The 20,338-nt window shown below is 40.6% G+C and overlaps 1 protein-coding gene and 1 non-coding gene across 7 annotated transcripts in view; both read right to left on the bottom strand.

Annotated features, from left to right (window-relative positions):
* The window catches only part of GALNT1 (polypeptide N-acetylgalactosaminyltransferase 1), a 123,060-nt gene that overhangs the window by 26,051 nt on the left and 76,671 nt on the right, over positions 1-20,338 (bottom strand). For all 6 annotated transcript variants that reach the window (XM_055559380.1, XM_055559377.1, XM_055559376.1 and 3 more), the window contains 2 exons: positions 6,040-6,206; positions 340-547 (listed from right to left, as the gene is read on the bottom strand). In XM_055559380.1, the coding sequence (XP_055415355.1) occupies positions 340-547; positions 6,040-6,206 (375 nt within the window). The remainder of the gene's footprint in view (positions 1-339; positions 548-6,039; positions 6,207-20,338) is intronic.
* TRNAC-ACA (transfer RNA cysteine (anticodon ACA)) lies at positions 18,071-18,142 on the bottom strand. The gene has a single exon. It is a non-coding gene; the product is annotated as a tRNA-Cys (tRNA).

A 20,338-nucleotide genomic window follows, 5' to 3' on the forward strand; every position in this document is an offset into this window, starting at 1 on the left:
GGGCTTCTCAGGTGGCTCAGTGGTAAACAATCCGCCTGCCAATGCAGGAGATGTGGGTTCGATCCCTGGGTTGGGAAGATCCCTTGGAGAAGGAAATGGGAACCCATTCCAGTACTCTTGCCAGGAAAATCCCATGCATAGAGGAGCCTGGTGGGCTACAGTCCATGGGGTCATGAGAGTTGGACACGATCAGGAACTGAGCACGCTCACTTTTCAAAGGCATTTAAAAGGAAAACTCAGATGAAAATATTTTTATATTTATTTAAAAACAGAATTTTGCAACTTACCATAGTTTAACACAAAGGCACTGAAAATAATTTATAAATCCCAGAAAATTACCTGTCGTGTTTGATCCTGGCTAAGAGAGGCTCCAGCCACCCCACTGTGCACTCACAGTGCGCGTCTAAAAAGGTGATCACTTGGCCTTTAGACACAGCAGCGCCTTTTAACCTAGCTCTGATCAATCCAGAACGCTGCTCCATTCGAATGACGTGAACGGGTACTTTTAATTTTTTCACGTAACTCTCTAGAGGTCTTTTTAAAAAGTCTGAAAAGGAATAAAACAATAAGAAAATAACACGAAAAACCTGTGAGCTGGCACTGCCCAGGTGGAAAGCAACTTTGGATTGCAGTATTCATTCAACATGTATTTACTAAGCACTGTAGGTGAGGCTCCCTGACTCACAAACCCAGTTCACCCAGGAAGGCTTTTTATTTCCTGAGAGAATGTCCCAGAACTGCCTCTCCTTTGTTACGCGAGGAATTAGGGGAGAGCCTCTGGGGTCAGGCTCAGTCAAAGGCATGTTACCACATTTCTTGAAGGAGCTTTCTGTCAGGCTCAATTCTTTTTTTTTTAATCATGCTTAAGGAACAGGAACAGAAAGAAGGTGGTTTAAGAGAATTAAACCCAGACCGCAATAGAGGGAAGGAACGAATACACAATAGCTGTTAAGAGTTCAGAAAACTGTGGTTTCTTCAAAGACAGGAGTGAATTGTCTTACAGACTGTCACAGTCTCTGACTATGCAGTTCTTGCAGGAGGTGGGGAGTGAGGTCAAGCTAGAATGCTGGGCAGTAGCTGCAAGACCAAACAGAAACCTTAACAGACCGTTTGGTCCAAGTAAAAGCGCTTTCAAGAGTGAACGGCACTGAAAAGAAAAAGAAAATCAGCAGCTATCCTGGAGAGTTCAGAGAGAGGCTGTGCCCTTAAGTCAAGGATTTCCTGCCTCCAGAGTACATAACTGACTTTAAACAGCAGACAAGGGGGACTTCCCTGGTGGTCCAGTGGCTGAGACTTTGGACTCCCAATGCAGGGGGCTCAGGTTCAATCCCTGGTCAGGGAACTAGATCCCACAAGCTGCAACTAAGGATCCTGCATGCTGTAAGGAAGACTGAAGATCCCATGTGCAATGACTATAAGCCAGTGCAGCCAAATAAATAAATTTAAAAAAGAAAAAAGCAGAAAAGTCTCCACTTCCTCAAGGCAAAGAAAAGAAGTTGCAGATCAGGTTAGTTTCTGGTAGTTATGCCAGAGAAGCAATGGATGGTGGGCAAATGTCTTTCCAACTTGTCCCCATACAAGAATTATAAGGACAATCCCTCCAGGGAAGGAAAATCTTGACATGGAGCTACCAGGATGCCTATGACTACCTCTGACCCTTGGGATCTCCATAAGGGTGGTTGGGTATATTAAGGGGATAAATTCTAAATTTGGGAACCCAAAGGGCTTCCTACATATTGGAGAGGGAAAGACAAATAGGAGTGAAATAGTTCTTGCTTACTGGAAGTGGTAAGACCTGACTGATTCAATAATGGAATAATCAGGGCTATGAAAACAGAGAAAGAGAAAAAAGGCCTCCATGTCCACTATACCAGAACACCGATTGTTTCCATGTCTGCGAACACATTTTCTAAAATATCTGAGCTAAAAAGAGTATCTGAAAAATATGGGGAGAACTCCTACCTGATAACCATGATTTTATGAACCAGAAAGCTATAATTTGATTCTGAGTAAAAAGGTGACGGTGATGCCAATCCCAATGAAAAGCACCATTTTACCCTTTTATGTCTGTTTAGTATAATGCCAGGCTCTTTACAGACTTTATTTCATTTAATCCTCATAATGACCCTGTGAGATGTTATTAAACCTATTTTAGACATGAAATTCTAAGACTCAGAATATTAAATGAACTGATCAAGATGACACAGTTTATTAAGGAGTAGATCCAACAGTCCAATCAGGTCTGCCTGACTTCAAAGCCCATCTTTTCACCCACAGCAAGAAATCCTACACGGAAACAACCAAGGGAAAAATTCAGGACTGTGGAATTGCTTGACCTGATACACATTTAAATTGCTTTATGTTCAGAGTTTGATGAATCTCATGTGATGAGTTATGAGTTATATTCTAGTACCTTAGACCAGTCAAGTGCAACTGTATTACAACGCATCTCCCAGTAAGTCTTCCTTCCAGAATTAGTTTGAAGTGCATCTTAAAAATCAAAGCAATCTAATCCCTGAGTCCTGTTATCTTTGAAAGTTATGATACTCTGTCCTGTAAAATGAAAAATGCATGGTCTGGTAGCTCAAAAAAGTTGCTATTCAACAACTTTTCTTGGCATTTTATTTGCCATCTTTGTGGCTCTCATGCAATATGGCTACAAACTAGGTGTCCTCCTAAGAGTTGACAGAGAATTATGTGCTCAGGACTAGGTGGGGGATTAGGAACTATTTATTCAAAACTCATTTTATGAAGATGAAGCCATGGGGGTTAATTGATTATGATTAGAAGATACAACGTCATCTAAAAATAAGGGAGAATCTTGTTTATTAGATATCTTTACAGCTATTAGTCTATAAATGGATCCCAAGGATCTCTACCTCAGGCAGTGAGAGGCTGGCAGAGTAAAAGGGAAAATCTCACTGCTGCCGGCAACAACTGAGAAATCTTAGAACTCGAAAGAGCAAGGAATTTAGAGTGTAATATTAATAAACCTGACTCCTAATCCCTACTTAAATAAGAACCTGTTTCCTTTTGCGTAAAATAAGAAAAACAATAGTCATGTCAGATTAAGAACATTGTATCAATTCTAAGTCTTAAGATACCCTTCTGAGATGACAACTGCATAACTCTGAACATGAACTAGGGATTCATCCAGATTCTGTCCTTATTACAGACCCTGTAACAGTAAAGTTATGACAGACACGAAGTACACAGCAGCTAAGAGGTCAACCCCTAGGTTTATGGTTAAGTCTCATTTTGCTTTAACAATAAAATAGGGATAATTATAGCACCTACTTCATACTTAATAAATGGAGCTACTGATGTCTCAGCAGGTTAACTGTGAAATCCAGTACTCTGAGGCCATGAACAGACTACACATGCAAGCTAGTTAGGAACTCTATGCAGACAAGGATTAACTGACTGGGGATTATTCTTTCCTTCATTCACTGAATATATTCTGGACTGCTTACTATGTAACAGGCACTGTGGACCCTGGGGAGAAAATAGTGAGCAAACAGTCCTTCCTGATGGAGTTATAGTGCCTGCCTGGGGGGCTGGGGGTGGGGGTGGGTGTAAAATGGTAAAGCTCTGGGGGGTGCTGTGGAGTACAGAGTGGTCTGAGAGGTGTTCAGTGGGACATGACCTGGTCTTGGGAGGTCAAGGAAGGCCTCTCTAAATGTAACTTGACTCTGATGAAACATCTGAGCTGAACTGTGGGGATAGGGTGGGCAGGGAATTACAAGATGAGACTGGAGATGCAGGCAAAGACCAGGTCATGCAGGCCTTAGAGGAAAGCTGTTTGCTTGTTTTTAACTAAAGTATAGTTGCAGGCTTCAGATAAATGATTTGTTTTTAAGTATAGTTCATTTACAATGTTTTCAGGTGTACAGCAATGTGATTCAGTTACATACAGGTTTTTTTCAGATTTTTTTCAATTGTAGGTTACTATAGGAAACTGATATAGTTCCCTGTGTTATATAGTAGGTCTTTGTTTCGAGGAAAGGTTTTCATCAGAGAAGTGATGTGGTCTGGTCTGAATGTTTAAAAGCTTCCTTCAGGAAGACAGTGTTTATGGGGAGACTCGTCTATTTCATCAGCCGGGTGAGAAATAATGGTGCCTTGGCTGGGCCTCATGAGTAGGAAGGGGCAGACTTCGAGAGCTGGCTCTGGTTCCTGGGCCCATAGTTACCACCTAAACAAGAAGGTCAGACCATTCTCAGTCTGGGCAGCAAGACTGCAGCTATGACCACAATAGCACAACGCCCAGTGGTTCCCAAATATCCAAAGTGGTGATCAGAACACCTGAGGCTTTCCAGGCAAGAAGATACAGAAGAACCAAGTTCTTTGTGAGAGCTGTGCGGTGACACTTGGAGACCTGCTTAGTGACTAAGAGCCCGACGGAGCAGGGAGGCAGACACCTGCCCACACGTTTCCAATTACAGGTTTACACGGGCCATGGTGATTCAGAAGGGCCTACATGAGGGAGGAAAAAATAACTGGGATACGTGACTTTCTTTGCCACTTCATGTTGTGGACACATGGATCTTTCTGATCAGGCCTCATCCCACAAAAACTTACTATTTCACACAGCCTTCTCAGGCCTGCAACAAAATGATGGCGAAAACAGGGGGAAATATAAAAACAAATCATTTCATCTGAGGAAAAATATCTTTCCTTGAGGAACATTTAGTTTCACAAGCTTCAACATATAAGTCAGTCACTCAGAGGACAGATGCGTTTTTATATATCGCTGCTAAACTAACTTTGGCTAATTTTCTAAGAGGGATTAATTAATTCCTGGCTAACAATTATTCAGGTGAAATTTATATGCTACTGTCAACAGTAATTATTTAAGTGTGGTATTCTTAGTTTATAACAGCTCTCATCCATTTTGACATTAATTATAGTAGATATTATTATTATATGTTTTATGCAATTATAAATTATCTCCTTGATTAGAATAAGGAAGTAAGCTACAAGGCCCTTGAGACAGCAAGGCTGTAACTTATTTATTTTTACTTCTACAATCTGGCAAAGGAAGAAGATTTAAATTGTTATCAATGTGCAAATTAATCCCAATAGTTAAGATAGGAAGTAATTAAATTTCATCATACTTAAATATCTATGTTTAGTGTGGGCACAGGAAGGAGAAGGTATAATACTTGACTAAACTATCTTAGCATATGCAATGAGAGATTAGGCAAGAAAGGTGAAGATAACAACAAAAAAAGGTTGAAAAGATGAGTCATGAAGTTTCAAGCTGCTTAAGGAAGGAAGAGCCATTTTCTGTAGTTCCCTCCAAATTTTTCTCATGTGAGTATAGGAATATTGGGGAAAGCACATGACACCAATGATCCTAAACAGCTGTGCTGTGAAAAACAAAAAGGCCCGTGAAAAATTCTGAGATTCATGGAAGAATGTCTGGGCCAGAGCCATTGCAGAGACTCATCATGAGATCAGAGACATACTATACACCACCTTCCCACAAGTCCCTTCATCACCCTTTTGTGCACCCTTTTATGGACCACGCCTGACCTTGGGAATAGAGAACACGGGAAGACCTAGAAAGAACCTGGAGAACTTGGACTCGCCCAGCTGAGGCTCTGCTCTGCTGGCAGGGACGATTCCCACTGTCCATGCACTAAATCTCTCTTCATGGCTCTAAATCAGAGCCAGTCTTTCTCCACCGACTCCAGGCTGAGCTCCCCACAGAGAAAATCCTGACAAAACTGTGTTGTTTTTTTTTTTTCTCCCCCACTGTTTTGCATAAATTTTTACACAGTTATCTCTTTTTAAAACAAGATTAAGATGTGATACAACTAAATGCTAATTAAAGTAATATTTTAAGTTTCACAAGGGTATAAATTGTTTGCATATGTGAATGAGTCCAAATGTCATAAATAACTTTTAGGATAAATTAGAAGCTTGTATAAAATTATTAGGTTAAACTGATAGTAACTATCACTGATGGCAGCTAGTTTTATAAGCACTAATGACAAAACATGTAGATTATTGGCATTAAAATGTAAAATTTACCTCTTTCACTGGCATCATCTACTAGAACAATTTCTTCTAGCATGTGCCTTGGTGAGCGATTAATGACGCTATGGACAGTTCGCAGAAGTGTGCTCCAAGCCTCATTGTGGAAAACAATCACCACACTGGTTGTAGGAAGGTTATCTGGATACACCTTTGTTTTACACCTGGAAACAAAGCAAATGCCTTTGTAAAACGGTTAAGACAGCAAAATCCAGTAACCTGGACTAGGAGGGGTGACAGAGGAATAAAGGCAGTTGGCTCTAGTGGTGCAACTCTCAGTAACTTCTCATTTATTTAGGTTTTGGTTAATGTTGCATTTAATAAAACAGTACCTAAAGTTATATATGCTTAGACTAAAACCATTTTAAAGATGTTAATCCTATTCTTAAAATCAGGCACCTCTCCTGATATGTCTTCAGTTGATTCCTTTTAATGGAGAATGTACTAAGGCCATATCACTAATCCCAAAGAGAACAGGTCTCAAGAACCCCATTAGACAAAAAGTCAGAACCGCCACAGGCTTAGTTATTATCGTTGAATAATCTAAGCAAAAGATTCCCTTCCACAAAGGAAGTGAACTAATATTTACTGAGTATCTACTAAGTACCAGGCACTGAAGCTTCCTAATAGCTTTGTGAGGTACTTGGAGCCACAATTCACAGATGAGAAGCCAAGGATGGACCCAGGGAGGGAGTGGCAGGACCTGACTGTGAGTTTCACAATCTTGATGCTGCCGTTCCACAACGCAATTTCAGCACACATCTTGTTCAGTATAGACTGTGTCTAGAAATGTAGTCACTGGAAAAGACCAAACACACCCAAAATATCTGCACACAGAATCAATAAACTAGTTCTACATGGTCTCATCTTTCAGTCTTGTGAGCTAGATGAAACCATTGGAAACAGACTACCCGAGGGCGACAGGAGCACTGGGCAGCCGGACATCCAGGTCTGCGCCTCAGGACATTCTGATATTGCTTCATTGATTCGTATTCAGTCATAAGTCATCTTGTTTCACAAACTAATCCTACTGATTACTATGAGTTTTGGGAAACAGAATACAGCCATGATGACTACAAAGCAAGCTTACAGAAACAACAAAAAGAACAAAATCCAGTGAGACTCAGAGGATGATTAGGTAAATGTGGCACGTACAAACAGTAGCTAGCTGGGAAGCCAACTGGGTGCACAACCGGGAAGCCAATAGGAAGATGATGGAAAACTCAGAGGTGCCGGCTCTGCAGAAGAGGAGTGGTAAGTCAGATTTTATTACTAGGGCGACAGGTTAAGGAATTAAATTCTGAAGTTGTATGGAAAGGAAGTATGGCTACGGAACACCGGAAATAAAGAAGACTAAAATGGAAATAATTCACAGCAGGATGGAAGAATGAGAAAGCATAGTGAGTATCAGGACCCAGAACAGATGACAAAAAGGATAACAATTTCCTAAATCAAACAACTGAATTTAATCATTCAAAGAAATACAAAGTCACAAACATTCTCCCAGGACTTCCCTGGTGTTACAGTGGGTAAGAAGCCACCTGCCAATGCAGGGGACATGGGTCCCATCCCTGGTCTGGGAAGATTCCACATGCTGCAGAGCAACTAAGCCCATGTGCCACAACTACTGAGCACACGGTCTAGGGCCCGTGACCACGACTACTGAGCCTGCGTGCTGCAGCTACTGAAGTCCGTGTGCCCAGAGCCTGTGCTCTGCAACAAGAGGGCCCACCGCTGTGAGAAGTCTGCACACAGCAATGAAGAGTAGCCCCGCTCATCGCAACTAGAGAAAGCCCTCAGGCAGCAGTGAAGACCCCATGCATAATAAGTAATAAGTGCATAGTAAGGAAGTAATAAGACAATAAAATAATAAATAAAGTTATTAGAAAACCCCACACGATTTCATAAAAAAAACAAACAAACAGAAAACAGAGAAAATATGGGAAAATCTTTATAAATGATCACAAACATGTAAACACACACACACATACTCCCCTCTACCTGGGAAAGCCATAGAGTACTTAAGGAGAACCAGCGAGGCTTTCAGCATTCTAGCTAAGCTTCTCCCCTGAAGGGGCCACCTGTCCTTGTGGGGCTGGAAGGATGGTAACCCTTTGAGGGAAGGCGACACCGAGCTAAGGATGAGCACAGGCTGTGTTATGAAGCCGTTTTCTTCCACTGTGTCCCAACTGAGCACATCCTTGGGGATGAAAACTCGCAAGTGGAAGGCTATGTTGCTTTAAAAACAAAACAGAAAGACCACACACAGACTTAACAACAGGGTGTGGGTTAGGAAGAGAGGGAAAAGAAGAGTCTTAACTTTTTACTGACATATATAAACAAGTTGACAACTGTAAGTATACAGTTCAATGAGTTTCTACGAAGTGAATGCATCAAGGAGTCAGCACCCAGAAGAAGAAACAGACCATTACCAACCCCACGGGGGCTCCCACTGCACCTGTTCCCAAGGTGACCACTCCTGTGGACCGCTAGCATTACAGATGAATTTTGTCTTTTTAACAACTTTATTTAAAAGGAATAATACAGAGCAGTGGTTCTCAGGGCTTCCCAGGTGGGCCAGTGGTAAAGACCACGCCTGCCAATGCAGGAGATGCAAGAGATGTGTGTTGGATCCCTGGGTCGGGAAGATTCCCTGGAGGGCACGGCAACCCACTCCAGTCTTCTTGCCTGGAGAATCTCATGGACAGAGGAGCCTGGGGGGTAACAGTTCATGGGGTTGCAAAGGGTTGGACATGACTGAAGTGGCTTAGTACACACACAAGACATGGGAGCAACCTAAATGTCTATCAATAGATGAATGGATAAAGAATATATATAACGGAATATTATTCAGCCATAAAAAGAGTGAAATAATACCATGTGCACCAACATGGATGGACCCAGAGATTATCATTGAGTGCTAAGTTGCTTCAGTCATATCTGACTCTTTGCGACCCTATGTACTGTAGCCCACCCGGATCCTCTGTCCACCAGATTCTCCAGGCAAGAATACTGGTGTGGGTTGCCATGCCTTCCTCCAGGGAATCTTCCGACCCAGGGATAGATAGAACCAGTGTCTCTTGTCTCCTGCATTAGGAGGCAGGTCTTTACCACTAGCGCCACCTAGGAAGTCAAGAGATTATCATACTAAATGAAATACAACATAAAGAGAAAAACAAATACCATATGATATCACTTTTAAGTGGAATCTAAAATATGATACAGATGAACATATCTACAAAATAAAAACAGACTCACAGACTCACAAAATAAACCAAACAAATACCAAAGAAGAAAGGGGGTGAGAGAGGGGTAAATCAGAAGTTTGGTATTAGCATATACAAACTACTATATATAAAACAAATAAACAACAAGGTCCCACTGTATAGCACAGGGAACTATTTCAATGTCTTCTAATAATCCATAATGAAAAAGAATATATATTTATATAAAACTGAATCACTTTGCTATACAACTGAAACTAACACAACATTGTAAATCAACTATTCTTCAATAAAATAAAATTTAAAAAGAGCCATTTTCATATGGGTCTATTTCTCAGCTATCTTATCCCATTAATCCATACATCTATCTTTTTGCCAACATCATAAGTCAATTACTGCAGCTTTATAGAAAGGCTTTGAATTGGGTAATGTATTTCTTCCAAATTTATTCATCATTTTCAAATTTATTTTAGTTATTCTATTTCTTTTGCCTTTTCAAATAGAAATGTAAATCCCTTGCTCGGATTCTGAATGGAATTTCACTGAACATCTACTGAGGAGAACTGACATCTTTTTGTGAGGGGCTACTATGCATCTGTTTTTAAAGAACATTTTTATTTTTAATTGGAGGATGACTGTTTCACAATGTTGTGTTGCTTTCTGCCATACAACAGTGTGAATCAGCCGTAAGTATACATATGTCCCTTCCCTCTTGAACCTCCCTCCTACCCCCCACCCCATCCCACCTCTAGGCTGTCACAGAGCAATGGGTGAGCTTTCTGTGTTATACAGCAACTTCCCACTAGCTATCTATTTCACATAGGGTAATGTGTATGTTTCAATGATACTCTCTCAATGTCATCCCTTCTTCCCCTGCTGGGTCCACAAGTCTCTATGTCTGTGTCCTACGTGTCTATGTATGTGTCTATGTATTCCTGTCCTGCAAATTAGTTCATTAGTACCATTTTTCTAGATTCCATATATATATATGCATTAATATATGATATTTTCCAAGTCTATGCCCCAACCAGTAATGCTGAAGAAGCTGAAGTTGAACGGTTCTATGCAGACCTACAAGAACTTTTAGAACTAACACCCAAAAAAGATGTCCTTTTCATTATAGGGGACTGGAATGCAAAAGTAGGAAGTCAAGAAACACCTGGAGTAACAGGCAAATTTGGCCTTGGAATATGGAATGAAGCAGGGCAAAGACTAATAGAGTTTTGCCAAGAAAATGCACTGGTCATAACAAACACCCTCTTCCAACAACACAAGAGAAGACTCTACACATGGACATCACCAGATGGTCAACACCGAAATCAGATTGATTATATTCTTTGCAGCCAAAGATGGAGAAGCTCTATACAGTCAGCAAAAACAAGACCAGGAGCTGACTGTGGCTCAGACCATGAACTCCTTATTGCCAAATTCAGACTTAAATTGAAGAAAGTAGGGAAAACCACTAGACCATTCAGGTATGACCTAAATCAAATCCCTTATGATTATACAGTGGAAGTGAGAAATAGATTTAAGGGCCTAGATCTGATAGATAAAGTGCCTGATGAGCTATGGAATGAGGTTCGTGACATTGTACAGGAGACAGGGATCAAGACCATCCCCGTGGAAAAGAAATGCAAAAAAGCAAAATGGCTGTCTGGGGAGGCCTTACAAATAGCTGTGAGAAGAAGAGAAGCAAAAAGCAAAGGAGAAAAGATATAAACATCTGAATGCAGAGTTCCAAAGAATGGCAAGGAGAGATAAGAAAGCCTTCTTCAGCGATCAATGCAAAGAAATAGAGGAAAACAACAGAATGGGAAAGACTAGAGATCTCTTCAAGAAAATCAGAGATACCAAAGGAACATTTCATGCAAAGATGGGCTCGATAAAGGACAGAAATGGTATGGATCTAACAGAAGTAGAAGATATTAAGAAGAGATGGCAAGAATACACAGAAGAACTGTACAAAAAAGATCTTCACGACCCAGATAATCACGATGGTGTGATCACTCACCTAGAGCCAGACATCCTGGAATGTGAAGTCAAGTGGGCCTTAGAAAGCATTACTACGAACAAAGCTAGTGGAGGCGAAAGAATTCCAGTTGAGCTATTCCAAATCCTGAAAGATGATGCTGTAAAAGTGCTGCACTCAATATGCCAGCAAATTAGGAAAACTGAGCAGTGGCCACAGGACTGGAAAAGGTCAGTTTTCATTCCAATCCCAAAGAAAGGCAAGGCCAAAGGATGCTCAAACTACCACACAATTGCACTCATCTCACACGCTAGCAAAGTAATGCTTAAAATTCTCCAAGCCAGGCTTCAGCAATATGTGAACCGTGAAGTTCCTGATGTTCAAGCTGGTTTTAGAAAAGGCAGAGGAACCAGAGATCAAATTGCCAACATCCGCTGGATCATGGAAAAAGCAAGAGAGTTCCAGAAAAACATCTATTTCTGTTTTACTGACTATGCCAAAGCCTTTGACTGTGTGGATCACAATAAACTGTGGAAAATTCTGAAAGAGATGGGAATACCAGACCACCTGATCTGCCTCTTGAGAAATTTGTATGCAGGTCAGGAAGCAACAGTTAGAACTGGACATGGAACAACAGACTGGTTCCAAATAGGAAAAGGAGTACGTCAAGGCTGTATATTGTCACCCTCCTTATTTAACTTATATGCAGAGTACATCATGAGAAACGCTGGACTGGAAGAAACACAAGCTGGAATCAAGATTGCCGGGAGAAATATCAATAACCTCAGATATGCAGATGACACCACCCTTATGGCAGAAAGTGAAGAGGAACTAAAAAGCCTCTTGATGAAAGTGAAAGAGGAGAGTGAAAAAGTTGGCTTAAAGCTCAACATTCAGAAAACGAAGATCATGGCATCCGGTCCCATCACTTCATGGGAAATAGATGGGGAAACAATGGAAACAGTGTCAGACTTTATTTTTCGGGGCTCCAAAATCACTGCAGATGGTGGCTGCAGCCATGAAATTAAGACGCTTACTCCTTGGAAGGAAAGTTATGACCAACCTAGATAGCATATTCAAAACCAGAGACATTACTTTGCTGACAAAGGTCCGTCTAGTTAAGGCTATGGTTTTTCCTGTGGTCATGTATGGATGTGAGAGCTGGACTGTGAAGAAGGCTGAGCACCGAAGAATTGATGCTTTTGAACTGTGGTGTTGGAGAAGACTCTTGAGAGTCCCTTGGACTGCCAGGAGATCCAACCAGTCCATTCTAAAGGAGATCAGCCCTGGGATTTCTTTGGAAGGAATGATGCGAAAGCTGAAACTCCAGTACTTTGGCCACCTCATATGAAGAGTTGACTCACTGGAAAAGACTCTGATGCTGGGAAGGATTGGGGGCAGGAGGAGAAAGGGACGACAGAGGATGAGATGGCTGGATGGCATCACTGACTTGATGGACGTGAGTCTGAGTGAACTCCGGGAGTTGGTAATGGACAGGGAAGCCTGGTGTGCTGCGATTCATGGGGTCGCAGAGTCGGACACGACTGAGCGACTGATCTGATCTGATATTTTTCATGCTGCCTTACTTCACTCTGTGTAACAGGCTGCAGGTTCATCTACCTTACTAGAACTAACTCAGATTTACTCCTCTTTATGCCTGAGTAATAGTCCATTGTACATATGTACCACAACTTTCATCCATTCATCTGTCAATGGACATCTATGCTTCCATGTCAGGACATTGCCTCCATATCCTGACTATTGTAAAAAGTGCTTCAGTGAACACTGGGTACATGTGTCTTTTTGAATTATGGTTTTCTCAGCGTATGTGCCAAGTAGTGGGACAGCTGGGCCATACGGTAATTTTATTCCTAGTTTTTTAAGGAATCCCTGTACTGGAGAACTGACATCTTTTTTGTTGAGTCTTCCAACATAGCTAGAGAATGAGGCTTTAGTTTCCTCTCTCTGCTGCATATTTCCCAAGACTGTATCTATGTTTCAGGTCAAAATGTGGGAGACAGAAAAAGAAAAGCAATGGGAATTCTACACATGCTCTGGAGACCAGAGTTCTTCTAGTAAAAGAGAGGATTTCCCTTCCTCAGATGTTTAGTTGCTTCCCTGGCCACTGCTCTCAGGGCTGTGTGCCTTGACAATATTGCCTAGGGGCTGAGAGTATAGGGAAAATTGGGGAAAAAAAAAAAAGTTAAAAAAAGCGAACCTTAAGAGACCCTCTTTTTGTATCTCAGACCAGAGAGGGCTACTTCTGGGGCTCTCTTCCTGAACCCACAGTGCACTTCTGAGTTTTGGACTAGTACAATTTTGAGAAGAAGTAGAGAGCAGGCATCCTTTGTTGCTTCTGACATTAGCAGGGAGGAGTCCAGTCTTGTTCCATAAAGTGTGATGTGACATTAGAAGCACAATCCATAAAAGAGACAACCAATAAATATGATTTCATTAAAATTAAATTTTTCTGTGCCAATGAGCACATTCTGTACCTAAAGGTACCATTAAGCCATTAAGGAAATGGAAAGCATAAGCCACAAATTAAGAAAATATTTCGAAATCACATGTCTGATATTTATAATTTGTCCAGAATATATAAAGAGTTCTTGCAACTCAGCAACAGGAAATCAAATAATCTAACTTACAATGGGCAACATATTTGAAAAGACACTTCATTAAAGATATAAAAATGGCTGATAAGTACATAAAAAGAACCCCAATATCATTAGAGAAACCCCAATTAAAATTACAGTGACGTACCACTTCACACCCAGTAAAGTGACCATAGTAAAAATGAAGCATTGAAAAGGATGTGGAGAAACTAGGACCCTCATACACTGCTGGTGGAAGTGTAAATGGTGCAGCTGCTCTGGAAAATAGCTTGCCAATTTCTTAAATAAAGAGTATTATAAGACGCTGCAATTGGGAATTTGCCCAAGAAAAACAAAAACATATATCCACACAAACTCCTATATACAAATGTTCTTAGTAACATTACTCATAACAGCTAAAAAAGGGGAACAATTCAAATGTCCATCAACTGGCGACAGAAGTAACATCCACACAGCTGAATAACACTGGGCAATAAAAAGGAACAAAGGGGACATGCCACAATTGGGAGAATCCCAGAAACATTATCCTCAAAGGACTCAGATAACAAGGACTTCATATTATGTGATTCCGTTTATATGAAATGGCCAGATAAGGCAAGTCTACATAAATAGAGCACATTAGTGATAACTTTAACCTGGGGCTGAGAGTGGGAATGGAGAGTGACTACAAACGCACACCGGAGACTTTTTTGGGGTGAATAAAAATTTTCCAAATGAGTGCAATTGTGTGCTCATTTCACATGCTAGCAAGGTAATGCTCAAAATCCATCAAGATAGGTTTCAACAGCAGGTAAATCTAGAACTTCCAGATGTACAAGCTGGATTTAGAAAAGCCAGAGGAACCAGAACTCAAACTGCCAACATCCCATGGATCATAAAAAAAAGCATGGAATTCCAGAAAAACATCTACTTCTGCTTCAGTGACTATGCTAAAGCCTTTGTGTGGATCACAACAAACTGTGGAGAATTCTTAAAGAGACAGGAATGGCAGACCACCCTACCTGCCTCCTGAGAAAACTGTACATAGGTCAGGAAGCAACAGTTAGAACTGGACATGGAACAACAGACTGGTTCCAAATTGGGAAAGGAGTACGTCAAGGCTGTATGTTGTCACCCTGCTTATTTAACTTATATGCAGAGTACATCATGCAAAATGCTGGCTGGAGGAAGCTCAAACTGGAATCAAGGTTGTCAGGAGAAATATCAATAACCTCAGATATGCAGATGACACCACCCTAATAATAGAAAGTGAAGAGGAACTAAAGAGCCTCTTGATGAAGGTCAAAGAGGAGAGTGAAAAAGGTAGCTTAAAACTCAACATTCAAAACACTAAGATCACGGCATCTGGTCCCATCACTTCATGGCAAATAGATGGGGAAACAATGGAAACAGTGGCAGACTATTTTCATGGGCTCCAAAATTACTGTGGATGATAACTGTAGCCACGAAATTAAAAGAGTTTGCTCCGTGGAAGAAAGGCTATGACAAACCTAGACAGTGTATTAAAAAGCAGAGACATCACTTTGCCAACAATGGTCTGTATAGTCAAAGCTATGCCTTTTCCATATGGCTCACATCCATGTATGGATGTGAGAGCTGGCCCATAAAGAAGGCTGAGTGCCAAAGAACTGATGCTTTCAAACTGTGGTGCTGGAGAAGATTCTTTAGAGTCCCTTGGACAGCAAGGAGATCAAACTAGTCAATCCTAAAGGAAATCAGTCTTGAATATTCATTGGAAAGACTGATGCTGAAGCTGAAGCTCCAATACTTTGGCCACCTGATATGAAGAGTCAACTCATTTAGAAGACCCTGATGCTGGTAAAGATTGAAGGCAGGAAGAGAAGGGGGTGGCAGAGAATGAGATGGTTGGATGGCATCATGGACTCAATGGACATGAGTTTAAGCAAACCCAGGAGACAGTGAAGGACAGGGAAACCAGGTATGCAGCAGTTCATGGGGTCGCAAAGAGTCAGACATGACTGAGCAACTGAACAACAAACTTTCTAAGAGTGGTGATACCAGCTTAACTCTGCAAGTTTACTACAGTTATTAATAAATACTTAAAATCACTGCATCATACACTTTAAATGGGTATATTTTCTGGTTCCAGGAAAGATGGAATAAGTGCATGCCACTCTGTTACTCCCAGTGGGTGAAACCATAACTCCTGGACAGAATGCATGGAGCAGCTGTTTGACAGGACACTGAAATGTGAATGGTAGCAGGTCAACTGGCAAAGGAGATGGTAATTTGAAGTTCCATCCAACCAGTGGTGAGTTTTCCATTTTTCTCCTTCTGGTATTAGCCAGGCTGCACTCAAAGGCAACTCCAGAACTGGAAGTGTGCACTAGAATCACAAAGAAAGAGCCCTAAGAGAAGCTCTTTCTGGTCTGAGAGTTACCCCATCTGTAAACTGGGCATACTACCCACCAGGATAGTAATGTGTATAGCCCCTGTTATATAATAAACACTCAATAAGTAGTATTATTGTTAGTTCTTAATCATCTGAGACTAATTATATAGGGTGGAATTGCCAAATTAGATGCCTTGAAATTGTTAATCTTCTTCCCTAAGATTACACATTACAAAGGTTTTCTTTGAGTGTTACTTCTATTGAATTCTTCTTGACACTGGAACAATGTTCTTCTTTGCTACAGTTGCCTTCAAAAATGTGTCCTTGGAGATCCTATAAGGTGGTAAAGGTTCTGCTGCAAGGTGACCTGACACTCCAGCTATACGAGGAGTTAAGCCTTGTAAGACAACCAAGGCTTTTCTGGATTCAGATAAGGGGGCGAAAAGGCTGCTCTCTAGGCGATGCCCCACACTACTCTTCCACCTCTGGGGAACTGGTCTGAAAAGCACCTGTTGGCCAGCTTTGTCCAGCTCAATGGAGGGGTACTTAAACTATCAGTCTGAGAGTTTTCATTTAACAGGGCTTTGTGAATACACTTCAGAAGCCAGACAGTGAAGAGTAAAAAAGAGTGAAGATGGAAAAGCATGCTTCGAGTCGCCTTTGCCTGAGAATTGCACTGGGATGGAGAGCTCATTCTCTGGACAGAGGCCTTCTCTGCATCCTAGACCAGCGAGTATTCAAAGCACTAGAGTCTTCCAACAACCCCTGTTAAGTGTCCTGACTGTACAGATAAGGAACCTGAGTTATGGAAAGGTCAAGGAACTTGTCCAAAGCCAAAAAGCCAGTAAACAGCAGACCCAGACTTTGACGGTATCAAGATATTTATGAGAAATTCATCTACATAAAATTCCAAAAGTGAGAAAAACTAACAGTGTAGATTAAGAAGTTCCTAGTATATACACAGGAGCAGTTCCAGAAGAATAGACTGGAGGGCACAGTGACACCACAAAATTTGAGATTACAACTAGAAATGTCCTAAAAGTGAAAAATAACATGACTGTTTGGATCAAAAGGACACTATATACACTGAGCACACAGGTAAATTTACACCTTGACAGACTACAATGGGCCCAGATCTCACCATTAAAGGAATAAAATAAAACATGCAGCTTCCAAACCAAGTGACAGAAAAACATGAATACTGAAAATTTTACCAGTTGAAAATGTAGCAATTAGTATTGCAGGGAAGAAAAAAATAAAGATGGTAAACAAAATATGATTTATTAGATTGAACTTTTTATAAAGCTATCATTTCTGTAAGTCAAAAATGAATATCAATTTTATTTGGTTCAGCCTTAAAGAAGTCTAAATATATCAATAGTCATAATAAATGCACATGCATCAAACTCAACTATTAAAAACAAAGATTATTCGAGTGATTTAAAAATACAAAATTCAGCCATTTAATAGAGGTATACCTAAAACAAAAATCATACAGATGGCTATAAATAAAAAGGAAAAAAAGAAAAAAGACGCATCAGGAAAATGTTAAACTAAAAGTGACATAACAATATCAAAATCAGGAGGAAGAAAGTCAATAAAGATACAGTGAACGCTGAGTTTAAAAAATACATGTGCATACGCACACACACATACACATGGTAAATTGTCTTAAATGCATCCAATGCAGCAACCTTGAAAAATAAACTAACAGAATGATATAGAAAGAAAGAAAAGAAAGTGAACTCGCTCAGTCGTATCTGACTCTTTGTGACTCCATGGACTGTAGCCTACCACGCTCCTCTGTCCATGGGATCTTCCAGGCAAGAGTACTGGAGTGGATTGCCATTTCCTTCTCCAGAAGATCTTCCCAACCCAGGGATCAAACCTGGGTCTCCTGCATTGTAGGCAGGCGCTTTACCATCTGAGCCACCAGGGAAACTGTCAAATCCACAATCACAGTGGAAGTTTTTAATACAACTTAAAAAAATTGCACTTTCTAGATCACAAAGGATGTTTCAACACATTTCAAAAAGATCATCTTTATGTACAGATCATTAATCTAGGAATCAATAAAAAATGAGAAAACCAGAAGGCAAAATGAAATGTACACAGAAAAATTTTAATGTACTTCTAAGTCATCCTGGGTTAAACAGAAATCAAATGGAAATTACAAACTACTTATCAATGAATAAGGATGAAAGAGCTGGCCACAAATGAAGCAACTCAGCAAGCACACACTACACATAAAACTAGCAGGATGCACTGACTTGATTCAAAGATGTAAATTTAGTGTTTGATGAATTTATTACAAAACAAAAATGTTTTAAATTAACAGGTTAAGCATTTAAATTAAGGAAGTAAAAAAGAGATTAAACACAAAATAGAAGAAAAGATAGAGAACAAATTTTTTAAAACTGGATAAGCAAAAAGGAAAAACTACTCCTCTTTTAAAACTTAAAAATTTCAAACCACTAACAAGACTGCCTAACGAAAAAAGAGAAAAACAATATTAAAAATGAGAATAGATATATAATTACAGATCTAGTAAAAATGTTTTAAAATCATGAGGCACCTAAGATAATGCTATGAACAAAACAAAAAAATCAAGCTTTCCAGTTCATCATGAATTACCCAAATTCTAATTGTGATTTGGCTAACTAAAGATCATACTCTGTAAACCTTTCCACTGTGTTCTCTGGAACTCATGGTTACTTGTCATTAGCAAAATTCCTTATATTCACAATCTTTTCATTGAATATTCCCCCCATATCCTACACTAATTAAAATATCTCTGAAGAATACTGTTTCCTGAGTGTTCTTTCAAGAGAAGGCTGGCCTTTTTCAACATCGCTGTATCACTGAGGCTGGAGGTGGGGGGTAAATACCTCCCTTGCTCCTCACTGCTGTTTCAAGAGTATGTTCCTCCCTCTTCCTGAAGAAGTTTCAGGTCCTTTAAAGAAACTGCTACCAGAAGCTGCCAACCCACCCTTGTCCAGTCATCTGTCACATTCCCGACCAACTCTGTCACTAGTCTTGTCATCATACTCTCGGTCATTCTAGTTTCCACAAAGTCGATTTTTCAATAGTTGGCCTCTCAGATCTGTGCTCTGCTCTGCTCTCCTCCACCATATCTCACCCACTTGCGTTCACGCTATTCCCTTAAATCACATCATTACTGATACTCTCCATTTTAAGCATCCCAATCTCTGGTCACTGTTACTCTTCCACCTCCCAGCCCTCCTCCCTTCCCCTGACATCCAGGTTTATTCCCACTCAGTTACTCCAATAATCCCAGACCTTTATCGTCCTTCATTGGGATCTCCAATCCAGACCCTTCCACCCTCTCACTCGCTGTTACCCTCTTCATGTTCTCCCTTTATTATACTCATCACCTTGTATCTCTCTCTAGTCTATATCACTAGCTTGGCATTATCCCAATCCTCGCTAAATCCAACTTTCTGCTGATTTTGCACCTTGCACTGGTGCTGCTGAATTAATACAGAAAACATATGAGCATGGTGACTGGTCTCGTTTTCAGTTTACAAACACAAACCTCAAGTAGGCTCCTGGCACTAGCTAGTATTCCCATTACCATTCCTAGTTAACCCCTTCAAACTGCTCATCTCCACAGAGTCCCAATACCTTTCCCACCCTCCTCACACACCGGTGTAACCCCTGTTTCTAATTTCACTGAAAATGCCATCAGATGAGGATTTCCATACCTTCATCAACACACTGACCATCCTGTAGGTTTCTGTGATCATAAACATTGAGCCTCTTCCCTGTTATACCAGGAAAGTCTGAATTACCCTGTTCCTGTCTGAAACCAATTACATTCCTTCTCATCTACTCAAATCCAGTGCTCTTGCCATAACTCTCCCAAACTTCCGTCAATGGGGTCATTTCTATCAATACAGAAACGTGTTGTGCTATTTGCCCTTGATTGCATGATCCCCCCAGCTTACTGCCCCAATTCTTTTTTTCCAACTACTACATCTCAAAAGGGCTGCTGTACTTGCTGTCTCCACTGCTTCCCCTCCCACTGAGCTTCTCCCACTCTTTTCTTATGTTGATTTTACGTGAAGCATAACAGAGTGTAAAAAAAAAAACCAACATAAATTTAGAGCGAATG

This window comes from Bubalus kerabau, chromosome 21, assembly GCF_029407905.1.
Source record: "Bubalus kerabau isolate K-KA32 ecotype Philippines breed swamp buffalo chromosome 21, PCC_UOA_SB_1v2, whole genome shotgun sequence".
Taxonomy (NCBI): Eukaryota; Metazoa; Chordata; class Mammalia; order Artiodactyla; family Bovidae; genus Bubalus; species Bubalus kerabau.